This window comes from Physeter macrocephalus, chromosome 8 (assembly GCF_002837175.3).
Source record: "Physeter macrocephalus isolate SW-GA chromosome 8, ASM283717v5, whole genome shotgun sequence".
Lineage (NCBI taxonomy): Eukaryota > Metazoa > Chordata > Mammalia > Artiodactyla > Physeteridae > Physeter > Physeter macrocephalus.
The window spans coordinates 80,929,710-80,951,363 of NC_041221.1; the positions used below are offsets into that span (position 1 = coordinate 80,929,710).

The window sequence follows — 21,654 nt, forward strand, 5'->3', positions numbered from 1 at the left end:
TATCTTCTTCTTGGATTCATCCCCTGATCATTATGTAGTGTCCTTCCTTGTCTCTTGTAACATTGTTTATTTTAAAGTCTATTTTATCTGATATGAGTATTGCTACTCCAGCTTTCTTTTGATGTCCATTTGCATGGAATATCTTTTTCCATGCCCTCACTTTCAGTCTGTATGTGTCCCTAGGTCTGAAGTGGGTCTCTTGTAGACAGCATATAGATGGGTCTTGTTTTTGTATCCATTCAGCAAGCCTGTGTCTTTTGGTTGGATTTGTTGTAAAGCTGGTTTGGTGGTGCTGAATTCTCTTAGCATTTGCTTCTCTGTAAAGCTTTTGATTTCTGCATCAAATCTGAATGAGATCCTTGCCAGGTACAGTAATCTTGGTTGTAGGTTCTTCCCTTTAATCACTTTAAGTATATCATGCCACTTCCTTCTGGCTTGTAGAGTTTCTGCTGAGAAATCAGCTGTTAACCTTATGGGAGTTCCCTTGTGTGTGATTTGTTGTTTTTCTCTTGCTGCTTTTAATAATTTTTCTTTGTCTTTAATTTTTGCCAGTTTGATTATTATGTGTCTCGGTGTGTTTCTCCTTGGGTTTATCCTGTATTGGACTCTCTGCGATTCTTTTTTCTTTATTCTGTTCCGCAGCAGTGAATTCCACCATTCTGTCTTCCAGGTCACTTATCCATTCTTCTACCTCGGTTATGCTGCTATTGATTCCTTCCAGTGTAGTTTTCATTTCAGTTACTGTATTGTTCGTCTCTATTTGTTCTTTAATTCTTCTAGGTCTTTGTTAAACATTTCTTGCATCTTCTCGATATTGGCCTCCATTCTTTTCCCGAGGTCCTGGATCATCTTCACTATCATTATTCTGAATTCTTTTTCTGGAAGGTTTCCTATCTCCACTTCATTTAGTTGTTTTTCTGGGGTTTTATCTTGTTCCTTCATCTGGTACATAGCCCTCTGCCTTTTCATCTTGTCTGTCTTTCTGTGAATGTGGTTTTTGTTCCACAAGCTGCAGGATTGTAGTTCTTCTTGCTTCTGCTGTCTGCCCTCTGGTGGATGAGGCTATCTAAGAGGCTTATGCAAGTTTTCTGATCAGTGTTGGGCTTTTGAATGAATGTTTATTGAATAAAATATTATCATTCTAGTATTTTTTAAATAGGAAGAGCTTTTTAGTTTGTATTAATAGTTCAGTATTCCAAAATATGCATTTTACTCGTGCCAACACAATTCCCAAATGGTATTCATTATTTTCATAGAACTTCTCAAAAGTAATTTGTATTAAATTAAAATGCTTAACGTTTAGTGGGTTGAAATTTTAACTAATCAGATTTGGCTTTTATCCCTGAAAGTTCCTGTTGACTCTTTCCAAGATGATAGGTGTAGCACAGTAGACTGTCAATGAAGGAACTATTGGCTCCAGGTATGACTGCTTCTCACTTACTGTATGTTCCTGGGAAAGGTTTTTAATCTCTAGGTTCCTAGTTTCCTTATATGTCAAAGCAGTGTATAAATATCAAGTCGCTTATTTTAATCCTCACAACAAACCTGTCAATAGGCATTATTATTATCCCCATTTTACAGTTGAAGAAACTGAGGCACAGGAAAGTTAAATAATTAGGTGAAGGCCACACCTCTCATAAGACATCCAGTCTGGCTGCAGAGCCCTGTTCTTATCCACAATGCTGCCTAGGAATATACTGGGACTTATTGCTTCTTAGCTTTTTACCAGGACAAAGCTAGTCTGCAGAAATGGATTTGGGAGACACTGACATGAAGGTAATAACTAAAGCCACTCAGGAAGAGGAAAAGTAGACAGTGGAACTGTCTACAAAATAGAACTCTAGAAAACCTCAAAAATGAAGAAGTAGGCAAAGGAAAAAGAACAGAGAAGCAAAGAAAAGGAAAGAACTGACCAAAGGGAGTCTTCCAATGGGGCTGACAGATCAAGAAAGATCATTGGAGAGAATTCCCTGGTGGTCCAGTGGTTACGATTCTCCCAGGGCCTGGGTTCAATCCCTGGTTAGGGAACTAAGATCCCACAAGACTTGCAATGTGGGAAAAATAAAATAATAATACTTGGAAAGCATCTTTTGGATTCAGTGATTCAGGGGTTGTGAGTGACAAAAATCATTGAATTGTATAGTTTACGTGGGTGTCTTTCATGATATGTAAAGTCTATCTCAGTAAAGCTGTCTTAAAAAAAAGAAAAAAGAAAGTCAGGCTTGCCCTGGAAGTGCCATTGCAATGGAGCTGATGGCTCCTTTGCCAGGTTTCTTCCACAGCACCCCACCTCATCAAGAATTCTCAGTGCAAGGCCAACGACATTTCTCTGTTCCTTTGTCACTTGATTGTTAAAAAAAAAAAAAAGCCAAATGAACATTAAAAATTTTTTTTCTCATTTTCTTTTTAACCAAACCATGTTCTTTGTCCCCAGAGTAAATTTTCTCACTCCACCTCCCAGGACTTCACTGGAGTTTTCAGCCGTTTCCTCCTTGCCCTCCACAGCGGAGCCGGCAAGTCAAAGTGGCTCACTGGCCAGCCTTCTGCTTTCAATTGTGTTCCTTCCTGTTTCCGTGGCCTGCTGTGGCTTCCAGTCTGGTAGTGTCTCCCCCAATATTCACACAGTGTTATAAGACATACACATAAGCAGAGGCAGGCATGGGGCTCACTTCATCCTGGCATCATCAAGTACATGTAAAAATAGACACAAGCGCCATACCTTTGCTCACAGGTGTGAGGCCCTGGTTCACCGTCTTGCTCTGCTCCTTGCAGGGATCTTATCGCTGTGGGCCTTGTAAACCAGGGTACTTTGGTGATCAGACGAGGGGATGCAAAATGGAAAGCAGCTGCAGGAATCCAGAACTGAACCCTTGCAGCGTGAACGCACAGTGCATTGAAGAGAAGCAGGGGGGTGTGACATGCGTGGTAAGCTGTTTGCTACTTGCTTTATCATTTTTCCCTTTCCATTTGAAACACCACCCCTCTCCGGTTTCTACTTGCTTCAGGGTAAAAGTACTCAAGAATGAAAACATTTCCATCCAAGTAAACGAAGGATGTAGTAATAACAGAGTCAGCTGAGTTTGTGGGGAGCGGTCTGAAGTCCACCTAACCGTCAGCCATTCTCTTTCTCTCCCTCTTGGCCGTGGGTCAGCACCATCCCCTTGGGCACCTCGGTGGTGGAGCCCCAGCTCCCAGCCTCCCCCTATGGAAGGCCCAAGAAATGAGCAGCCAGAGAGGAAGGGGCCTCCTTCCCTCCCTTCCGACTGCTGCCCCAGCCGCTTGTTCATATGAGCGCTCTGCTGCCATTCCTTACCATCCTCACCCTGAGGACATCCAGTCTCCAAATCTGGCCTCATGCTCCAGGAAGTGAGCCACAGTGGAGGGGTGGTGGGCTGCTCTTATAAACCCTGGGAGAAAAACCTCCCGTCTTCCGCAGCACCCTCGTTCTCTGTGTCCACCTCGGCCAGGTTCGGGAGTAGCTCAGTGGGTGTTCACTCTCCTTCCCGTGCGGTTCCCCACCAGGGAGCCGGCCTGGGGAGGAGGAGGTGGGTAGAGGGCAGGGCAGTTGCAGCCTTGCAAGGGTCTCCCGCCAGGCAGGTGTGTAGTGGGCCCTTGGCGAGGAATGAGGTTCATGCCTGCCATCCATCCTGCCCCAGAGTCCTGGGGGATTCTAGGCGCTGCTAAATCAGCCATCTTCAGCTGCTCACCTCCTCCTTCCTCCCCAGGGAGCCAGGCCCTTTAGAGTTGGGGGTTCATAGGTTCATGGCGATCACCCTGAGCGGCAGGATGGATCCTGGGAGACTTTTTCTCTCTTCTTTATACCTCAAACTCAGACTTCCTTACCTTCATGTTCTCAGAATTTTCTACAGTGGGCATATCACTTTCAAATAGGGAAAATGAGAAGAATCAAAACTAAGTTAGAGAAATAACTGTAATGACACCAGCTCTCTCCAGCAACACAGCTAATTTGTAACAAGATACTGATAAAGGAACAGGCTAGGTTCAAGGGGGAGAAAAAATCAACAGTTCCTCTAATTCCTGTTGATGGGGCATGTTTATTCCCATTGAGAGGCAAGCGTATGTCTCTGTTTAAATCCTCATTTTCTGTGAACAAATTAACGATTCCCCTGGGATGGTGGGTGATGAGGCTCTTCATGTGTGGTTTTTTTTTTTTTCCTAATGTGTTTTTGAATTTGTAATAAGGCACAATGACAGATGGTAAAGGATTAATACACTTGGTGTGACTACTAAAATAATCTGCCAGAAAATGGCTCATTAAAAACATACTTGTTCCTAGAGGAAATCTTTTCTTCATTAAAATGAGTCAAGGACCATACCCCATGGCTGAGCTTTCCAGGCCTTCTGAAGGCCCTGCTGAAGCAATTGAACAGAAATAGGGGTAGTTACTGGGAGGGGGGTGTCTTTGGATCCCGCCTTCTACATCTCTGGTTGCAGAAGCGGGGTGCACATGATTGAGAACAGACAGGCTGCAGCTTAGGAAGTCACTGGTCTTAAATCACCTTATTTTGATTAATGAGGGCAGGAAATTTAACATTTACTTATGTAAAGTTTCTTTTTCCTTGGCCCTGCCCCCACCCCAACCCCGGCTCTTACCCGCCCCCGCCTTGCTGGTTCCCTGTCGTTTTCCAGGCCCCCCGGCTCCTGTTCCCTTCTGCTCTTCTGCCTGCCCCTCCTCGGGCACCCATCCTGCTCCTGAGCTGAGCTCCCAGGTACCACCTCATACCCAGGACACCACTCGTGGAAGGGTTTCCTTTCTCTTGGGTTTATCATTCATCCTTTAGCCAGGCCAACTATATGGAATGTCAGAGAGAGAACTCAAAGTGCATGTTAACCAAATACACGTGGCAGAAAACATTGAACTGGGACAGTCTTGAGTTCAAGTCCCAGCTCTGAGACCTTGGGCAAGGGACTTAGCCACTCTGAGCCGAGTCGACTCTTGTAAAATGGGATAGTGATGACCTTGCAGCATCACTGTAAGGACTGGAGAAAAGGCCTGTAGAGTCTGGTATAGAGTAACTGTTATTTTAATGCCTCTTCTGCTGACAATGAAGGCTTGCTCTCAGCAGATGGTGGTGGCACGGAACTTGGGTAGACTTTTCCAGAAACGTAGAGAACATGCAGACCCAGCACTACACCTGTGGGAATCTTCACCTGTTAAAAGATATGAGTAGATGGGCTTCCCTGGTGGCGCAGTGGTTGCGCGTCCACCTGCCGATGCAGGGGAACCGGGTTCGCGCCCCGGTGTGGGAGGATCCCACGTGCCGCGGAGCGGCTGGGCCCGTGAGCCATGGCCGCTGAGCCTGCGCGTCCGGAGCCTGTGCTCCGCAACGGGAGAGGCCGCAGCAGAGGAAGGCCCGCATACCACAAAAAAAAAAAAGAAAAAAAAAAAAAAGATATGAGTAGAGGCAAAGCACTTTGGAAGGTTCCTGCTGTGGTGGAAATTGATCTAGAAGACCATTAGATTCAGAGATACGACTGTGGCTCCAGAATGCTAAGGAAGGTGCCACAGCAGCTGCTCCACCCTTGTGTGCATTCATTTCCACTGGGAGAAGAAATTGGATAATCATGTGGAGAACATTTTGACAATAATTCAAAAGTACAAATACAAATACCCTTTGAACCAAGAATTTCATACTAAGAAGCCAGTACATGTGCAGAATGATAAATGTCCTCGAATTCTTTGTGGCAGCATTGTTTGCAACAGAAAAAGGTTTTAATGACTTGACACCGACCAGTAGGGGACTGGTTGAATTAATTGAGGTGCATGCATTCCACTTTATGTATGATATATATCTGTGCCCATTAAAAGGGAAGACACAAATCTACATGTGGTAATATGAAAAGAGCTCTAAGATATAATGTTAATTTTTTTAAAAATCAAGGTACAGAGCAGTGTTTATTTGTGTGCTACCAATTGTGCTGAAGGACAAAAAGAGAAAAAGAATGTATGTGTGTTTGCTGGTCTCTGCCCAGCATGTCTCTGAAAGTATTCATGAGAGCAGATTGCCTTGATTCCTGAGCCAAGGTGCAGGAGCAGGAAGGAGTTTTCACTCTCCCATTGTACTTTTTGAATTTTGAACCATTAGACTATTCAAAACACAGTTTAGTAGTTTTAAAATCCTGTGAACAAAGGCCCTCCCTCTGGGGATGCACACACAGGAGCAGAGGCCCCTGTCAGACCCTGGCCTCCCACCAGGCTCAGCTCCTGGGCTCCTGACGGGTTTTCCCTTCACAGTGTAGGGTCGGCTGGGCTGGTGACGGCTACATCTGCGGAAAGGACGTGGACATTGACAGTTACCCTGACGAAGAATTGCTGTGCTCTGCCAGGAACTGCAAAAAGGTAAGGGGGACGGGCAGGGGAAAAACACACACGCACATGCACGTACACTCACTCTGTGGCTTTCCAAAGCCACATCTTATGTGGGGCAGAGGTTCTGTGGGTTCCGTTTAAAATTGTATTTTTGAAGTAGCTGCATCTCAAATGTAGCAAAACAGCCATCAACAATAAAGCCAGACAGGTAGGGACTTCCCTGGTGGCGCAGTGGTTTAGAATCTGCCTGCCAATGCAGGAGACACAGGTTTGAGCCCTGGTCCAGGAAGATCCTACATGCCGCGGAGCAACTAAGCCTGTGCGCCACAACTACTGAGCCTGTGCTCTAGAGCCCGCGAGCCACAACTGCTGAGCCCACGTGCCACAACTACTGAAGCCCGTGTGCCTAGAGCCCGTGCTCCGCAACGAAGAGTAGCCCCCGCTCACCGCAACTAGAGAAAGCGCACAGCAATGAAGACCCAACGCAGCCAAAAATAAATAAATTTATTTTTTTTTAAAAAGCCAGACAGGTACAGGCAGAAATAGTTTTTGACTTAAGACAGATGGAGATGGGGATGGAGGAAATGGGGAGAAGTTGATGAAAGGGTGGAAACTTTCTGCCATGAGGTGAATAAGATCTGAGGATCTAATGTATAACATGGTGACTATAGTTGATAACACTGTACTGTATAGTTGAAATTTGCTAAGAGAGTAGAACTTAAATGTTCTCAGCAAAAAAAAATGGGGAGATAAACATGTGAGGTGATGCATATGTTAATTAACTCAATGGGGGAATCCCTTCACAATATCAACGTATATCAAATCATCACATTATACACTTTAAATGTCTTGCAATTTTGTCAGTTATACCTCAATAAAGCTGAAAAAATACAAATGTAGATGTGTCTCTGAGCTGTGTTTCTCCAACTTAGGACAACTGCAAGTATGTGCCAAATTCCGGCCAAGAGGATGCAGACGGAGATGGCATTGGAGATGCTTGTGACGAGGACGCTGATGGAGATGGGATCCTGAATGAGCAGGTAGGTACCTGCTTTGCTGGGAGGGCCTATGAATTGCCACGTACCAGGGATGGTGGAAGAAAGGCCGTGAAGTCAACTATTTATATTAATCATCCCGATTGTCCGTTTCCATGCCTGCGTTCCCATAGCACTGCAATTTTTTATTCTAAGATTCTGAAATGTTTATAAAACTGATGAACTTGGGCCTCCTGAGTTGCGACATCTCATGCCAGCCGGGGGAGGGTTGGCTGGCATCCGCCACAGGACCAGGCACACAGTGGGGACTCAGTAAAAGTCAGAGGTAATGTCGGTCTTTTGATCCTTTAGGATAACTGTGTCCTGACTCACAATGTGGACCAGAGGAACGGTGACAGAGATATCTTTGGGGATGCCTGTGATAACTGCCGGAACGTCCTAAATAATGACCAGAAGGACACTGACGGGGATGGAAAAGGAGATGCCTGTGATGACGACATGGATGGAGATGGTGGGTGTGTCTTTTACTTGGGACTCATTTGTCCTTTTTCCCCTTGTTCTCTCTTAGGAACAGGAATAGGATGACTGACTCTGAGGGCCTTCCCGCTCCAGGGGGTTCCACATGGCCTGTGCCTGGCGGCCCCAAGGCCCACTTGCTTCTGTGGAAGAAGAACCCTGGTGTTCTGGGAACTCTACATCATTGCTAGAAACTTTGTAGGAATCCCTTCGAGCGGTGTCTTGTCAGGGATGTGACTTTGTAGGGCATCTGTCTTCCCAGACTGTAGCTTTCCTCCCTCCCCACCATCCTTCTCATGCTTAAGGGTCCTGGAAATGGAGGATTGAGGTAGAGGGGCTGAGCAGGGCCATGGGCTGCAGCCCTGGGTCAGGCTCCTCCTGCAGAGAATCAGGCATTTCCCAGGAGACTGGGAAGAGGTGTCAGGCAGGGCGGCTGCATCACCCAGCTCCAGGGTCCACTGAAGGGGCCTCGTATTGTGGTCTGTGTGAATAGCACCTCTGGAGCACAACTCTGGAGCCTCACAGGCCGTGAGGAAGGACGTTTGTTTCTGTATAGCTTCCGTAACATATAGATGACTATCATCAAAGTATAGGCTGGATCCGATAGTTTCTGAAAAACACATCACAACACAGGACCTTGAAGGAATTTCCTTTTAGAAATACAGTACACCCACCACTAACCAACACACAACCCACACTCCAGACTATTCACATGTCTCTAAAACACGACCCCACCTTCTATAAGCCTGACTGATGGTAAACCAGCTCAGTGAAACAAACAAAAAACGCCCCGAGTTGTAGCATTTGCCAGTTTCCATTATGTAAATACCACTCCCACCATCACTGGTTCCAAGGTACCAAGAGGAGATGACATGATTGAACGGGAAGCTGGGGAGAAATGGGTATGGCTGTCCTGACTCCAACACAACAGTGCCTGAGCCCCGGGGCCCTTGTCATAGCTCACACACCCGTGAGGTCCTCCCTCTCCAGGGTTGGCCCACCTAGCCCTCATGACCCCCTCATCTGGTTGCAGTGATAGCCCTTGATATCTTCAACAAATTCTAACTCAGTGGATAAATGCCTCATGTCACTCTTCTTTTTTAAGTCTCCCAGAATCCATCCTTTGACATTACCTCCAGGTAACTGCTGGAAAAGGTATGGCTCTCTGAGGATGGCCCAGGCAGACATTACCTACTGTGTGCCATGTGCTGGCCTGGTCTCTACAGCACCTGGAAGTCTGTACTCCAGACCTTTCTGTGATGTTCGCCTGACTCAGGGAAGCATTCCTTTCTCATAGGAATAAAAAACATCCTGGACAACTGCCAGAAAGTCCCCAACCGTGATCAACAGGACAAAGATGGTGATGGCGTGGGGGATGCCTGTGACAGCTGTCCTGAGGTCAGCAACCCTAACCAGGTTAGTAAGATCCAGGGGAACCCAAACTCTAGGCTGAACTGCCCAATGCAGAGACTCGTGTAAGACACGTGTCTGGAAGAACCCAGCCGAGCCTGCCAGCCCAGTTCTTTGCAGTTGCCTTATACCTAACAGCAGAGGTGGTGAAATTGTATACTTAAGCCTGGAGGTGATGGGAAGAACATTACAGGAGATCTGAGGCCTTCTGGACTAATCTCACAGGCTGTGAAGTCCCTGTGAGGTTAGGAATAGGTTTTTGGGGTTTAACATTTATTTGGCTGCGCTGGGTCTTAGTTGCAGCACGTGGGCTCTTCGTTGCTGCGTGTGGGATCTTTAGTCGCGGCATGCAGGATCTAGTTCCCTGACCAGGGATCGAACCCGGGCTCCCTGCATTGGGAGCACAGAGTCTTAACTGCTGGACCACCGGGGAAGTCCCAGTAATAGTTTAATGATGCCCAAAACAAGTTGTTTTTTTGCTGAAAGGAAAATGCAATGTGGAAATTAACCACTGGGAGCCTCATGTCCCTTTCATCCCCAAATCCCAACAACAGCCTATGTATGGACATTTCAGATTGGGTTCAATCAGCGATGTGCTGTTTCCCTTCTCTCTTCTCCTTCCTGTCTGTATAATTCGGTATGATGTGTCACTTATTTTTAAAGCCCTGAGAGAGGGGTGTCATTATTGCCCTCTGACTCACTCCCATCCTGGCTCAATTCCAAAATGCAGAAGCAAAGCAAAATCTGTTTGCCTTGTCCCCGTGCCTGTGGCTGGCTCCCGACCCGTGCCAGAGTGCCACGTCTCCACCTGCCACCATGCTGCCCCAGCGCCCTTCTCCAATCAGCTCATCTGGTGTGTAGGCAGCCCATCCTTGGAGCTTGATATTTTGGAAGGCTTTTTTGAAAATTCAGCATTGTGCCTACACCAATATGGTGTTGTCCTTTTGCAGTTTGCACAACCCCAATTCCAGAGAAATAATTCCTGAGATCCAGTGATAATGGGCTGGGTCTGCCTTCTCTGGAACATTCTGTGCAGGCCCAGGGGTAAATAACACGTTTTGTTCTCTTTGCAGTCTGACGTGGATAACGATCTGGTTGGGGACTCCTGTGATACCAATCAGGACAGGTATGGCATGTTTCCCAGCTGCATAGGGCTGATGAAAATTCCAGAGAAAGTTTTCTCTTTCAGAGCTCTCTGTTGCTACCATGCTTTGGGATCTCTCTGGGCAGATTGAGTTGTTGGAGGGACAATAGCCCTGTCTTTGGTCAGGGTCACTGCACCTCCATGAATGGGGGAGTTGACGGTGCCAGGAGGGGGCCACTAGGTACTCAAGCAACCGAGACTCTATCACAGGAGAGGCGGTGTAGCATCATGCTTTAGAGATGAGCTCTGGAGCGACACAGCTAGATATAAATCCCAGCTCCTCCACTTACACATCAGCTTACCTTAGGCAAGTTACCTCATCTCTCTGTGCCTCCATTTTCTCATCTGTAAAATGGGGATGGAAATGGAATGGAGCTCTTAGGACTATTGTGAAAGTTGAGTTAATTTATGGAAAGTACATGTTACAGTTTCTGTTGCATAGATGTTAGCTCTTTTGCTGTTATATTCTTTCAGCTCAGGAAAGCTTCTCCATCCTCCCAAAATGGAGAGCTGTCAGTGTGCTGAGGGTATCACTGTTATTTCATTGTCCTTGGAATTTTTTCTTTCAGTGTTCTTTATTTGGGTGGAGTTGTTCTATGCAAATGAAGGTTGTCAGCCCTTCTAGCCCCACATGGATGGAGTCCTACATTAAGACATGGGGCTGGATCAGATGCTATAGGAACATCAAAAGTGTCGGCATGGCCAGCTCTGCCCTAGAGTTACCTGCCGTCCAAGACTCTAAACCCTTTCATCTCTGTAGGGAATCATAGAGGCAGCAGGACAGGGATGAGAGAGGGAAAGGAGTCCAAAAGGCAAAGCAGAAAGAAACATAGTTGCCCTTCCCAACCTCTTCTCAGAGGCTGCCCTACAGGCAGCAGCTACCAAGCCCAACCTTGCTCAAGGACAGCTCCTGTCAGGCCCTTGTGCTTCATGTCCTTGCTGCACAGTACATGCCAGCTAAGTGAACGTCAACCTACTTCTCAGTCTCTGAGTCTCAATTTCTTCATCTGCAAAGTAGAGAGAATTAAATGCCAAGTGATGGTAAAAATGAAAGATAATGTAGGTAAAGCTCCTACCTACAGTGCTGGCCCTCAGATGACCTGCAGAAAATGGTAACTGAGGTATTATTGTTATCACAGCATGAGGAGAGGAGAGGCAAGTCGGTGACAGTTTGACATAGGATGTCTCCGTTTTTGAGGGGAAGATGCGACTGGTACCCTGACAACTTCCCTCAGTAATGTACATCAAGAATGTTCCCTGTTTCAGGACATCCTGCGCTCTCAGTGCCATCTAAGTGATTTCTAGAATATCCTGTCCCACCAGCCTCTAGATTTTCTGCCTAAAATAAATAACTCATTCCACTACATTTTAATTCCCACAAACTTGAGGACAGGAACTGCTTGGTTTTGCGTAAAAATGTTCAGGGCTATATGGAATGGCTGCTAATGGAAATAGCTCAATCTTACGATTTGGAAAGCAGCCCTGCCACATGCCCGGGAATTCCACTGTTGGAGTTCTCTCACCTTCTGCCTGTTGGGGTTGACCTCACTTTCTCTGGGACCCATCTGGGAAGCACTCACCTGAAGGGCATGGACTGGCCCCTGGCTTCCCTTCCTTGTCCCATTGTGGACGGTGTGGGGCAGTTGCTGGTCCAGGACGGGCTGTGGGTGGCGCCCGTGAAAGGAGTGTCTGCTCTAATCCAGAGTAGCCGTGGGAGGCCTCCATCAACTCAGGGTAGCCTGGGGACAGGGCAGACTCATCCTCGGGTGGCCTTTAGGCCTGGAAAGAAGGAATGTCAGGTGGGCAGAGAACGAGGGTTCTGAGAAGTGCGTTAGCCCAGGGCCGAGCCCAGCCTACGTGCTCAGTTCTTGGGAAAGGCGGCCCTGCTGTTCCTGTCCTTCTCCCTGTGCATTCACATCTGACACTTCTCAGGCTTACTGGCCGGGCATGGTGAAGAGTCATAGAAAAGGAAACACCATAGGGCTTCCCAAGAGCCAGGCACTTAGAAGTGTTTTTCTTATATTAAAAGGTAACATGCAAAATTCTAATCACTTAATCATTTAATCTTCCTAACAACCCTGTGAGGTAGGCTGTTATTATTCCCATGGTACAGGGGAGGATGCTGAGCCGTAGAGGGGTGAGTGTCACGTCCGGGGCCCCACGCTGGTGTGCAGCTGAGCCAGGACTCACAGCGGGCAGTTTGGCTTTGTTCCCCTCCCGCTTTCTCTGTCGGGGATCACAGTCGTGCCCGGGGGCTGAAAGGAGCATCTGGTCACAAAATCACAGATATCGGCCCTTATTTTGAATAGAAAATGATCTACTCGTTTCAACAGGTTGGAGAAGTGGGAAATGGTCTCTGAGGCCCATGAGGCAGCCTCCTCTAAGGACCTGTGGGTTTGATAAAAGACCAAGCCTGGTTAAGACCCCAAACCCAAACTCTCCCTCCTGAGAACTGGACTCTCCGTGTCCTCTGCCGAACTGGGACGCAAACCCCCTCTCCTTTCTCCCACAGTGATGGAGACGGGCACCAGGACAGCACAGACAACTGCCCCACTGTCATTAACAGTGCCCAGCTGGACACTGATAAGGATGGAATTGGGGACGAGTGTGATGATGACGACGACAATGACGGCATCCCAGACCTGGTGCCCCCTGGACCAGACAACTGCCGGCTGGTCCCCAACCCTGCCCAGGAGGACAGCAACAGTAAGTGGGCTCAGCCCAGCGCTCCCTTCAGCCAGGCACCTGGTGGCCCACCTCTGCCAGGGCCCCAGCTTCTCTGAGCAGCCACAGCTTGTGTGGACAGTAGACATCTGCTAGACGCCAGTCTCCAGCTGTCAGAGGAGAGCTGCTTCTGCGCAGCCCTAGGATGAGACCACACGGGGCAGGGAAGCAGCCACGTGCTCCCCATCGGGGCTTGGAGAGCTGCCCCACCATCTTGCTGGTGCCTTTCACCAGAGTCACAGAACAGGAGCAGGATGGAGGGGAGGCACCGCAGCACCGCGTGATGCCTGATGCCTGCAGGGGCCAAGCTGTTAAGGAAAGGTATGCACAGAGCCAGAAATGAGACAGCAGAGTGGTGAGCTTGGTGGTGCGCTGGTGAGGGCGTGCCCATCCCAGTATGCAAATTCAAATTTTAATACCATCTGTCAGCTGGACAAAAGACACTGGGCTATATTCAGCCTAAGGATCACTGTAAATTATTCTTAGAGAGATTTTGGTGACCATAATTTCCCTGCTTTTTATGTGTCATAGTCCAGAAAGTACTGTAGACATTTGCTTATGTAAGGTCAGGCTTAAGATCCACCAGTTGGTGAAACCCCTGTTCTAGAGGACAGCCAGGGTTTCCTGTCCGGTCAACTTTGAAGTGTACTTTTTTTTTTTTTTAAGATTTTTTCTTTTTTTTGATGTGGACCATTCTTAAAGTCTTTATTGAATTTGTTACAATATTGCTTCTGTTTTATGTTTTGGTTTTTTGGCTGTGAGGCATGTGGGATTTTAGCTCCCCAGCCAGGGATCTAACCCACACCCCCTGCCTTGGAAGGTGTAGTCTTAACCACTGGACCACCAGGGAAGTCCCTTGTCAGGTCATCTTTGGACAATTGCCCTCCACTCTGTCCCTAGGAAGTCCTTTTGATCACCTGCAGTGGGGTTCGCTCACCTGCAGTGGGGTTCACCAACCCACCACGAGGACCCCGGCGCCGGCTCAGACACGGCTGATTCCAGGACTCCTCGCTCCACGCGGAGCTGGGTCTTGGGCTCTCTCTCTGCTCCTTGCCCAGCCCCCTCCCTGTCACGGAGGGGGTGGCTTGGGGGTAGTAGGCATTACTGAACTGCCCCCCTTCTCCTCCACCCCCGCAGACGACGGCGTGGGGGACATCTGCGAGACAGACTTCGACCACGACCAGGTCATCGATCAGATCGACGTGTGCCCAGAGAACGCAGAGATCACCCTGACCGACTTCAGGGCCTATCAGACGGTGGTCCTGGACCCTGAAGGGGATGCCCAGATCGATCCCAATTGGGTGGTCCTGAACCGGGTGAGGGTCATGCAGTTGGCACCGGCTCAGCATTGCCTCTCAACACAGGCCCTTCTGAGAGTAGTGGGTAGATTTTGAGGGTGCCAACCTTGAGCCAGGCACTGTTCCACGTCGTGTTTGTTCCTCTCGACAGCCCTGTGACAGAGCTCTTTCATTAGCCTCGTTTCACAGATGATGAGCTCAAGTGTTACAAAGCTTGAATGATTACTCATGGTAGCACTGCAGGTAAGCAGCTAAGATTGCTGGATTTGGGACCTAGGCAGTCTGACCCTAGAGCCATGCTCCTAATCTCTGCCGTAGGTGCTCCTGTGTGTCCTCCTCCTTGTGGACCTAAAGAAGACAGGCACAGAGAGGCTTAGTAGGTTTTCCAGTGTCACCCAGGAGGTCACATTCATTAGAGGCATATGTTCTCTAATTCAGGGTTTATTGACTCAGCTTAAGTGACAGTTTTAGCAAAACTATTTCTACTTAGCTTTGAGGGTTTTTTGTTGTTTTTTTCTAAGGGTACGCTTTCTTTGAGCACATAACAAGATAGAGCAGTTCCTCAGATAATGAAATCTTTACATGGAGGTCTGAGGTTCTGGGCTTCTTTGAGATTATTCTGCCCCCTCTAAGGTTAATCTTAACCCCTTCAACTCTCTCTGCAGGGCATGGAGATCGTGCAGACCATGAACAGTGATCCAGGCCTGGCAGTGGGTATGTCCAGGTCCTCATCACCACTGGTACAGAATTCACTCTTTCCAGCTACTCGTGTGGCTTGTCTGTTTCTCCTCATCTATTTTGATCTTTACAGGGTACACGGCTTTTAATGGAGTGGACTTCGAAGGGACCTTCCACGTCAACACCCAGACGGACGATGACTATGCTGGCTTTATCTTTGGTTACCAAGACAGCTCCAGCTTCTATGTGGTCATGTGGAAGCAGACAGAGCAGACATACTGGCAGGCCAGCCCGTTCCGAGCTGTTGCAGAACCTGGCATCCAGCTCAAGGTACTCATCTCCCTTTCTTCTGGGCCCTTCACCCGCCTTTTAAATTCTGTGTTCTCCCATATGGCATTTATTCATCTAAGGAATTGATGCATTCGTGCCAGCATTCAAGTTAGGGAACACTGGAGCCCATCCAGGGCCTTGCCTTCACTCCTGCGTACAAGCTACATGCTTCCCTCTGGGTGACAGAGGGTGAGAATGTCAGCCCCAGTAGGGCCCAAGAGGTGGGGAGGATTTGGAGGTACATCTTCAGGCACCCTCTTTTGGAAACTGGCTAATGTGTTTCCTCGATGGGGCCAACTTTGTACAGGAGGGCTGGGAGGCTACCTCTGTCACTCCTGCTGGGAGGAAAGGCACACTTTAGAGCCCTCATTGGCCAAATGTGGGGAGCAATGGATTTTCAGCAGGCAAAACATGGACTGGGTTAGTGGAATACTGGCCAGTGCGGATTACTGAAAGGTTGGGGGGAGCATCGCAGTAGAAATGGCACTTAAGTGTTTATGCTTTGTGTCCAGATCCAAAGCCACCAGATTGTAACCGTGAATTCCCACCCCATCACCACCCCAGGGAGGCGGGGTGCAGGAAGGGTGGTCTGTGCATTGCGTTCTAAGACCTCGCTCCTGTCGTTGTCCAGGCCGTTAAGTCTAGGACGGGTCCGGGGGAGCATCTCCGCAACTCCCTGTGGCACACCGGGGACACCAGCGACCAGGTCAGGCTGCTGTGGAAGGACTCCAGGAACGTGGGCTGGAAGGACAAGGTGTCCTACCGCTGGTTCCTGCAGCACCGGCCCCAGGTGGGCTACATCAGGTAGGTGCAGCGCCCCCTCCTCCCCGTGCACTTGAAGTAAAGCGCATCCTCCTCCTGCATCGCGGAGCCTTCGCTTCCCTGAGCAGAGGGTCCCCGAGGACACGCTGGGACCTCGGGCTCCCAGAAAAGACGCCCGGCTCAGACTGACCGCCTGGATGGTAGGGCCAAACTGAGGGTAGAAGGACCTTCTGTGGGGGAGGCCTTGGCACCGGGGCACCGGAACGGTGATTCTCCTCTGCCATGCTGACCCGTGGGAGGCGAGACGTGCACTGACTCTCCCATCCGCATGGGGTCCCTCTGGGCCCTGTATCATCGCTTACCCACAAACAAACATTTCACGCTGCAGTGAGTCCCTCACAGTCTGATAAACTCCACGAGGGCAGCACCCATGTCATTTTATCTTGGTCTCCCCAGTGCCTGACACAGTGACGGCGTGTCCCACCCTCGGCATGAACTGACCCTCATGTGAGCCGATGTAATCTGCCTTATTTCCCTGTAGGACTATTTTAAAAACAAACAAACAACTGTTCTCAGAAGCTAGGATGCCTTAGCACTACGTCTTTGAAATTTAGTCGGTGTACTTTTTTCTCTCTCATTCCTCAAACTTACTTACAGATCAACACCCATGCCAGCTTATGTAGCACTTTTAGGAAGGGTGCTGATTGCTTTCTCCTGACCGGGGGCAAGGAAGCTGCTGAGTGAGTGGAAAAAAGCGAATCATGAGGGCTAATTCATAGAATCATGAGGGCTAATTCATATTTTGTCCCTCTTTGAGACATTACATCCAATGTAATCTGTCTCACAGTAAGATGATCATGTTCTCAGCCCTATTAAGCTTAATGCCCCTTTTTTATGACATATTTTGAAATGCCCCCTCTGTGTCCCAAAATGAATGAAATAATAGAAAATAGAACCTACCTGCACATATTATTTTAGAGAGTTAGTCAATCTGATCCCTAATAGAGAAATAATTTATAACAAAATCGTGTAAATGCTTGGACACAACCACACCCAACACAAAATGAGACAGACACTGGCACCTGTGCCTAGAATCACTGCAGAGGCGATGTCCTACTACAGATCGGTGTGTTGTGGACACAACAGTGGTATTGCCAGCGGTGATGTGACTTTCTAAAATGGTGAACAGCTACAGAGAAGGACAAATATCGTATGACATCGCTTATATGTGGAACCTAAAATGTACAAATGAACTGATTTACAAAACAGGAGTAGAGTCACAGATGTAGAAAACAATCTTATGGTTACGGGGGGCGGGGAAGGGATAAATTAGGAGGTTGGGATTGACATATACACACTACTGTATATAAAATGCATAACTAATAAGGACCTACTGTATAGCACAGGGAACTCAATATTCTGTAATGGCCCATGTGGGAATAGAATCTAAAAAAGTGGATATATGTATAACTGATTCACTTTGCTGTACAGCAGAAAGTAACACAACATTGTAAATCAACTATACTCCAATAAAATAAGAAGTAAATAGTGAACAGCTTAATTTTTAAACAAAACAACCTACAGTTGACCTTTGAACAATTCAGGGGATCAGTTCCAGGACCCCGCCATGAATAAAGATCCGCAGATGCTCAAGTCCCATAGTCGGCCTTCCGTATCAGCGGCTCAGTATCTGCAGTTAGTTAGCCACCTGTAGATCACATAGTAAAGTAGTATTGGGGAAAAATCCACATATAAGTGGATGCATGCAGTTCAAGCCTATGTTGTTTCAGGGTCGACTGTACTCAGTTTCTCAATTTACCCTGGAAAATCAGTTAATACCAGTGCAAAAAATACTTGATGTTCACAAGTGAGAGAGAGAGAGAGTTAAGTTCTAAGCCCAGATAAACAGTCTCTTCACCTACCCAAGGGTCTGGAGGAGCACCCCAAAAGTGTCTGGATGCAGGACAAGTTTTGATTTTTCTCTCCAGGGCCTTGTAAGCTACCCGGCACCCCCGGCCTCTGTCACTAAATGCCACGGTGACAGCTCAAAATGCTCCCACAAATTTCTAAAACCCTGCTTAGGGAGTGCTGTCCCTCCCGAGAAGAATCATTGCTCTGGGATTCCACCAAATGTTATCAGTTCGACCTAGAGATAAAGCAGTGGTTTTCAAGCATGATGTCTGGACAAGGTAACTCACTGGACAGTGAAGTCACAAAGCCTCTTGGTCCTGAGTCGCATTGTGATTTCTCTTTAACTCATCAGCGAGTACCCATCGAGTTGAACTCAGTGCCCAGCATCATGCTAGGCCTTTGGAGAGATGTGGAAGAGGGGAGATGTGGACAGGTGGTCCCTGACCTCATGGAGCTTCCAGTCTCGTAGGGAAAGGGGAACACAGCAGCGGGAGCACCATCCAGGTCTGTGAAAAGTGGAGTATGAAACAGAGCAAAGACGCAGGTGGATAAGAAGTGGGACCCCCTAGGTCTTTATGACAGGCGCTTCCCCCAACCTTGGTTTGAGACCCGCTCATGGAGACCCGCTCTGGCTGTGTTGTCCGCAGGGTGCAGTTTTATGAAGGCTCCGAGTTGGTGGCTGACTCGGGGGTCACCATAGACACCACCATGCGTGGAGGCCGGCTCGGCGTGTTCTGCTTCTCCCAGGAAAACATCATTTGGTCCAACCTCAAATATCGCTGCAATGGTAACGTACATTCTTGTTACTGCATAATATTACTACTAGAAAAAATTCAAATAATGCCACCCTATTGTATAGCACACATCCCTTCCAGAAGCCACAAGCTCATGCCACATATTCCCGAAACCTGAGAATCCCTGTGTAATCCAAGTAAAAGGTAGATCTCATTTCTCCTATTTGATAGAGGAGGAAATTGAGCCCCAGAGAATTAAACTGCTTGGCTTAGGACGTGGGTTCAGTGAGAGATTCAGGCAGGTTTAATTGACAGGCAGCCTTCATTTTCATACAGCTCACACATAATCATAAACTCAAACTCCATTCTGCGTGCAAGTTTTCTTTAGGCCTGTGAATGAGCACTCCTGGGCTTTAAGCCAACAATTTGCAAAGCAGCCGGCCGTAGAAAATGGCTGCCGGGGGTGTGGCGTGAAGTGGTGTCTTTGGGGGCCTGCTGGGTGGGCTGACAGCAACCCCTACAGGATGCCTCCCAGCGTGAGATGCACCAGGATGCAGGCTGAAGGGAGCCTTCCTAATCCCCCTGTGCCTGTTCTCCTTTGCAGACACCATCCCAGAGGACTTCCAAGAATTTCAAACCCAGAATTTCGATCGCCTGGATAACTAAACCAAAGAAACAATCTGTGACTGCTTTTCCAAACACTGAAACCACATATTTTTTAACTTCCTACAACTTTCTTTATATACACTGTGGCTTTCTTTTGCCCACCCAAATATACCAAACTTTTTATATGAATGTAGCAATAAAGAAGAGATAATTTCTAAAAACTGTGTTACCCAGACATCGCTTGCACGTGGCTCAGGCTTTGATGATGTGTGTGCCGTTCTCTGTGGTGTCCACGTTCACCTTGCCAGGGGATCTTTTTTCCTCAGACGTGAGATTGAGCGCGTGAATCAATCAAGAGGCTCAGGCCAGAGTTACACTGCTCAGGGACACCTTTCCTATGAAGACTTTTCCTGACCCATCCTGGGGCAGATTTGTCCATTTCCTTCTGTTACCCTCCCCACCTCACACACACCTTCTGCCTAGACTTCTATGCCAGCACTTTCAACACGGTTATTGTGCTTATTTATATATTTGGCTCCCTCTAGTGGAATATCAGCTAATTGAGAATAAAGGACCATGTCTTAACTACAATCAGTATAATCTGAGTGCCCGGCATGGAGTAGATATCCAGTAAATTTTTGGCCGGCTGGCTGCGCGAATGTCTCTTAAGTAATAAGGACAGTAGCGTATATGGCTCATATAAGCCCTCCTACAACTCAGAAAGCTGCTCACAACATACAGTCTATGTGCGGTGGTATCAGCAGCCTCGCTGTATGTACGGGACAGAAACTTGCCTCATTTTTGCACTAGCCTTTCTCCCATTCCATTTGTTAGGCAAAGATCCAGGCAAATTCTTATAAATTCCCTTAGATTTTTGTTTCAAGGAATATTGCTGGGCAGTAATATATTCTCCAAATTCTAAAATTCCTGGAAATATTTTAAATCATAAATAAAGGATAAACACTGTGACCACTGTTTTATTATGATTTCAGTAGTCAGGAAACACAGTGGCATATGCATGACCAATATGAGATGTACAGGATTTCGGGCCACCTCTCACATGTAAAGCCTACAGATGGAGGTTGCCTCAAAAGTCAGGACTGAGATCTTCAATCAGGGTCTTCAGTGAGTGGACAGAACTTAGACCTGTCTACCAATTATTCCCTCTGCTGACACAGAGGGAATCTAGTCTCGCAGGCAGATCCTGCTACGGGAGCTCCCTTCCCAGGATCTCTGGGCCATATTGCTGTCGTGACACTTGTGGTTCCACATCTACAAATTTTTCCCAATTCCAAAAAGCCCAGGAAGGAGAAGTAAATTCATATGGTTGGAGACTGTCATCTCTCAATCTTCCCCGCTTTCCTTGCTTTTTGTATCCCACTGAAAGGTTATTTCCTGAGCCCCGAGGGCCCCCAGAAGCTCTCTGGCCCTCCTGGTCCCCACCCACTCTATGGTAGAGTTACATTATACCTTTATAGGTATAAAAGGTATTTCATACTACAAAATTTTAGTGCACTTTCTCTGGAGTCCTTGGCACTTTACTAGCAATATGTGATGAAGGCTACAGATCCTCTTCTTGGGGGATTTCATTCTAATCACTGAAGTACATGCCAAACCCTGTACCTGAAATACATGCATTTATAAGAGGAAAGTGTGTTAGTTGATCAGCTCTGGATGTGAGTCTGATCTGGTCTTACAGTATCTCGATCTGACTTTCAGTGAGACTGGCATGCTTATCAAAACTATCCTGTGCTCCTGTATTTTCCCCTACAAGCCTCCCTGAGGCTGGTGGAAAGAGGAGGCAGCCTCCCTGTTCTTAGCTGGGCAGTTGCTCCCAAAAAGCAGTTGTGTCCACAAGAAAATTTCTTTAGATAATTGATACTTTTTTGTCTATGACCATGATAGTACCATGGGCTCACATGAGATTTAGAACATAATTCCATACTTTAGAGAGCTTATTAACATCGTATATAGTAAGTTTTGCCTCCCCCCAAAATCAGAGGGCAAATAGAAAAGGTAGACCCAGTGGTGTGCTTAATTAAACCAGCGCATGCCAGCTCACGAGAGCTAACCAGCAAATTCTTAGGAACTTTGCGAGCCAGTGCTTAAACTGTTGAAAATGTGAAATTAGCCATGGTGGGCGTATTTACACCACAGAAATTGGCAAACACTACAAATTAGATCTCCAGATTGCTGACTGCCAAACATTTACCAA

General features: G+C 47.5%; 1 protein-coding gene across 1 annotated transcript in view; it reads left to right on the forward strand.

The window, feature by feature from the left end:
• The window catches only part of THBS4 (thrombospondin 4), a 49,364-nt gene extending 29,704 nt beyond the window's left edge, over positions 1-19,660 (forward strand). Inside the window, exons 10-22 of the mRNA XM_024124067.3 lie at positions 2,773-2,925; positions 6,257-6,361; positions 7,264-7,371; positions 7,678-7,837; positions 9,140-9,258; positions 10,326-10,378; positions 12,909-13,102; positions 14,258-14,436; positions 15,084-15,132; positions 15,230-15,426; positions 16,058-16,230; positions 18,747-18,886; positions 19,438-19,660. Coding sequence (XP_023979835.1) covers positions 2,773-2,925; positions 6,257-6,361; positions 7,264-7,371; positions 7,678-7,837; positions 9,140-9,258; positions 10,326-10,378; positions 12,909-13,102; positions 14,258-14,436; positions 15,084-15,132; positions 15,230-15,426; positions 16,058-16,230; positions 18,747-18,886; positions 19,438-19,499 — 1,692 coding nt within the window. The 3' untranslated portion in view covers positions 19,500-19,660. The remainder of the gene's footprint in view (positions 1-2,772; positions 2,926-6,256; positions 6,362-7,263; positions 7,372-7,677; positions 7,838-9,139; positions 9,259-10,325; positions 10,379-12,908; positions 13,103-14,257; positions 14,437-15,083; positions 15,133-15,229; positions 15,427-16,057; positions 16,231-18,746; positions 18,887-19,437) is intronic.
• The last annotated feature ends 1,994 nt before the right edge of the window (positions 19,661-21,654 follow it).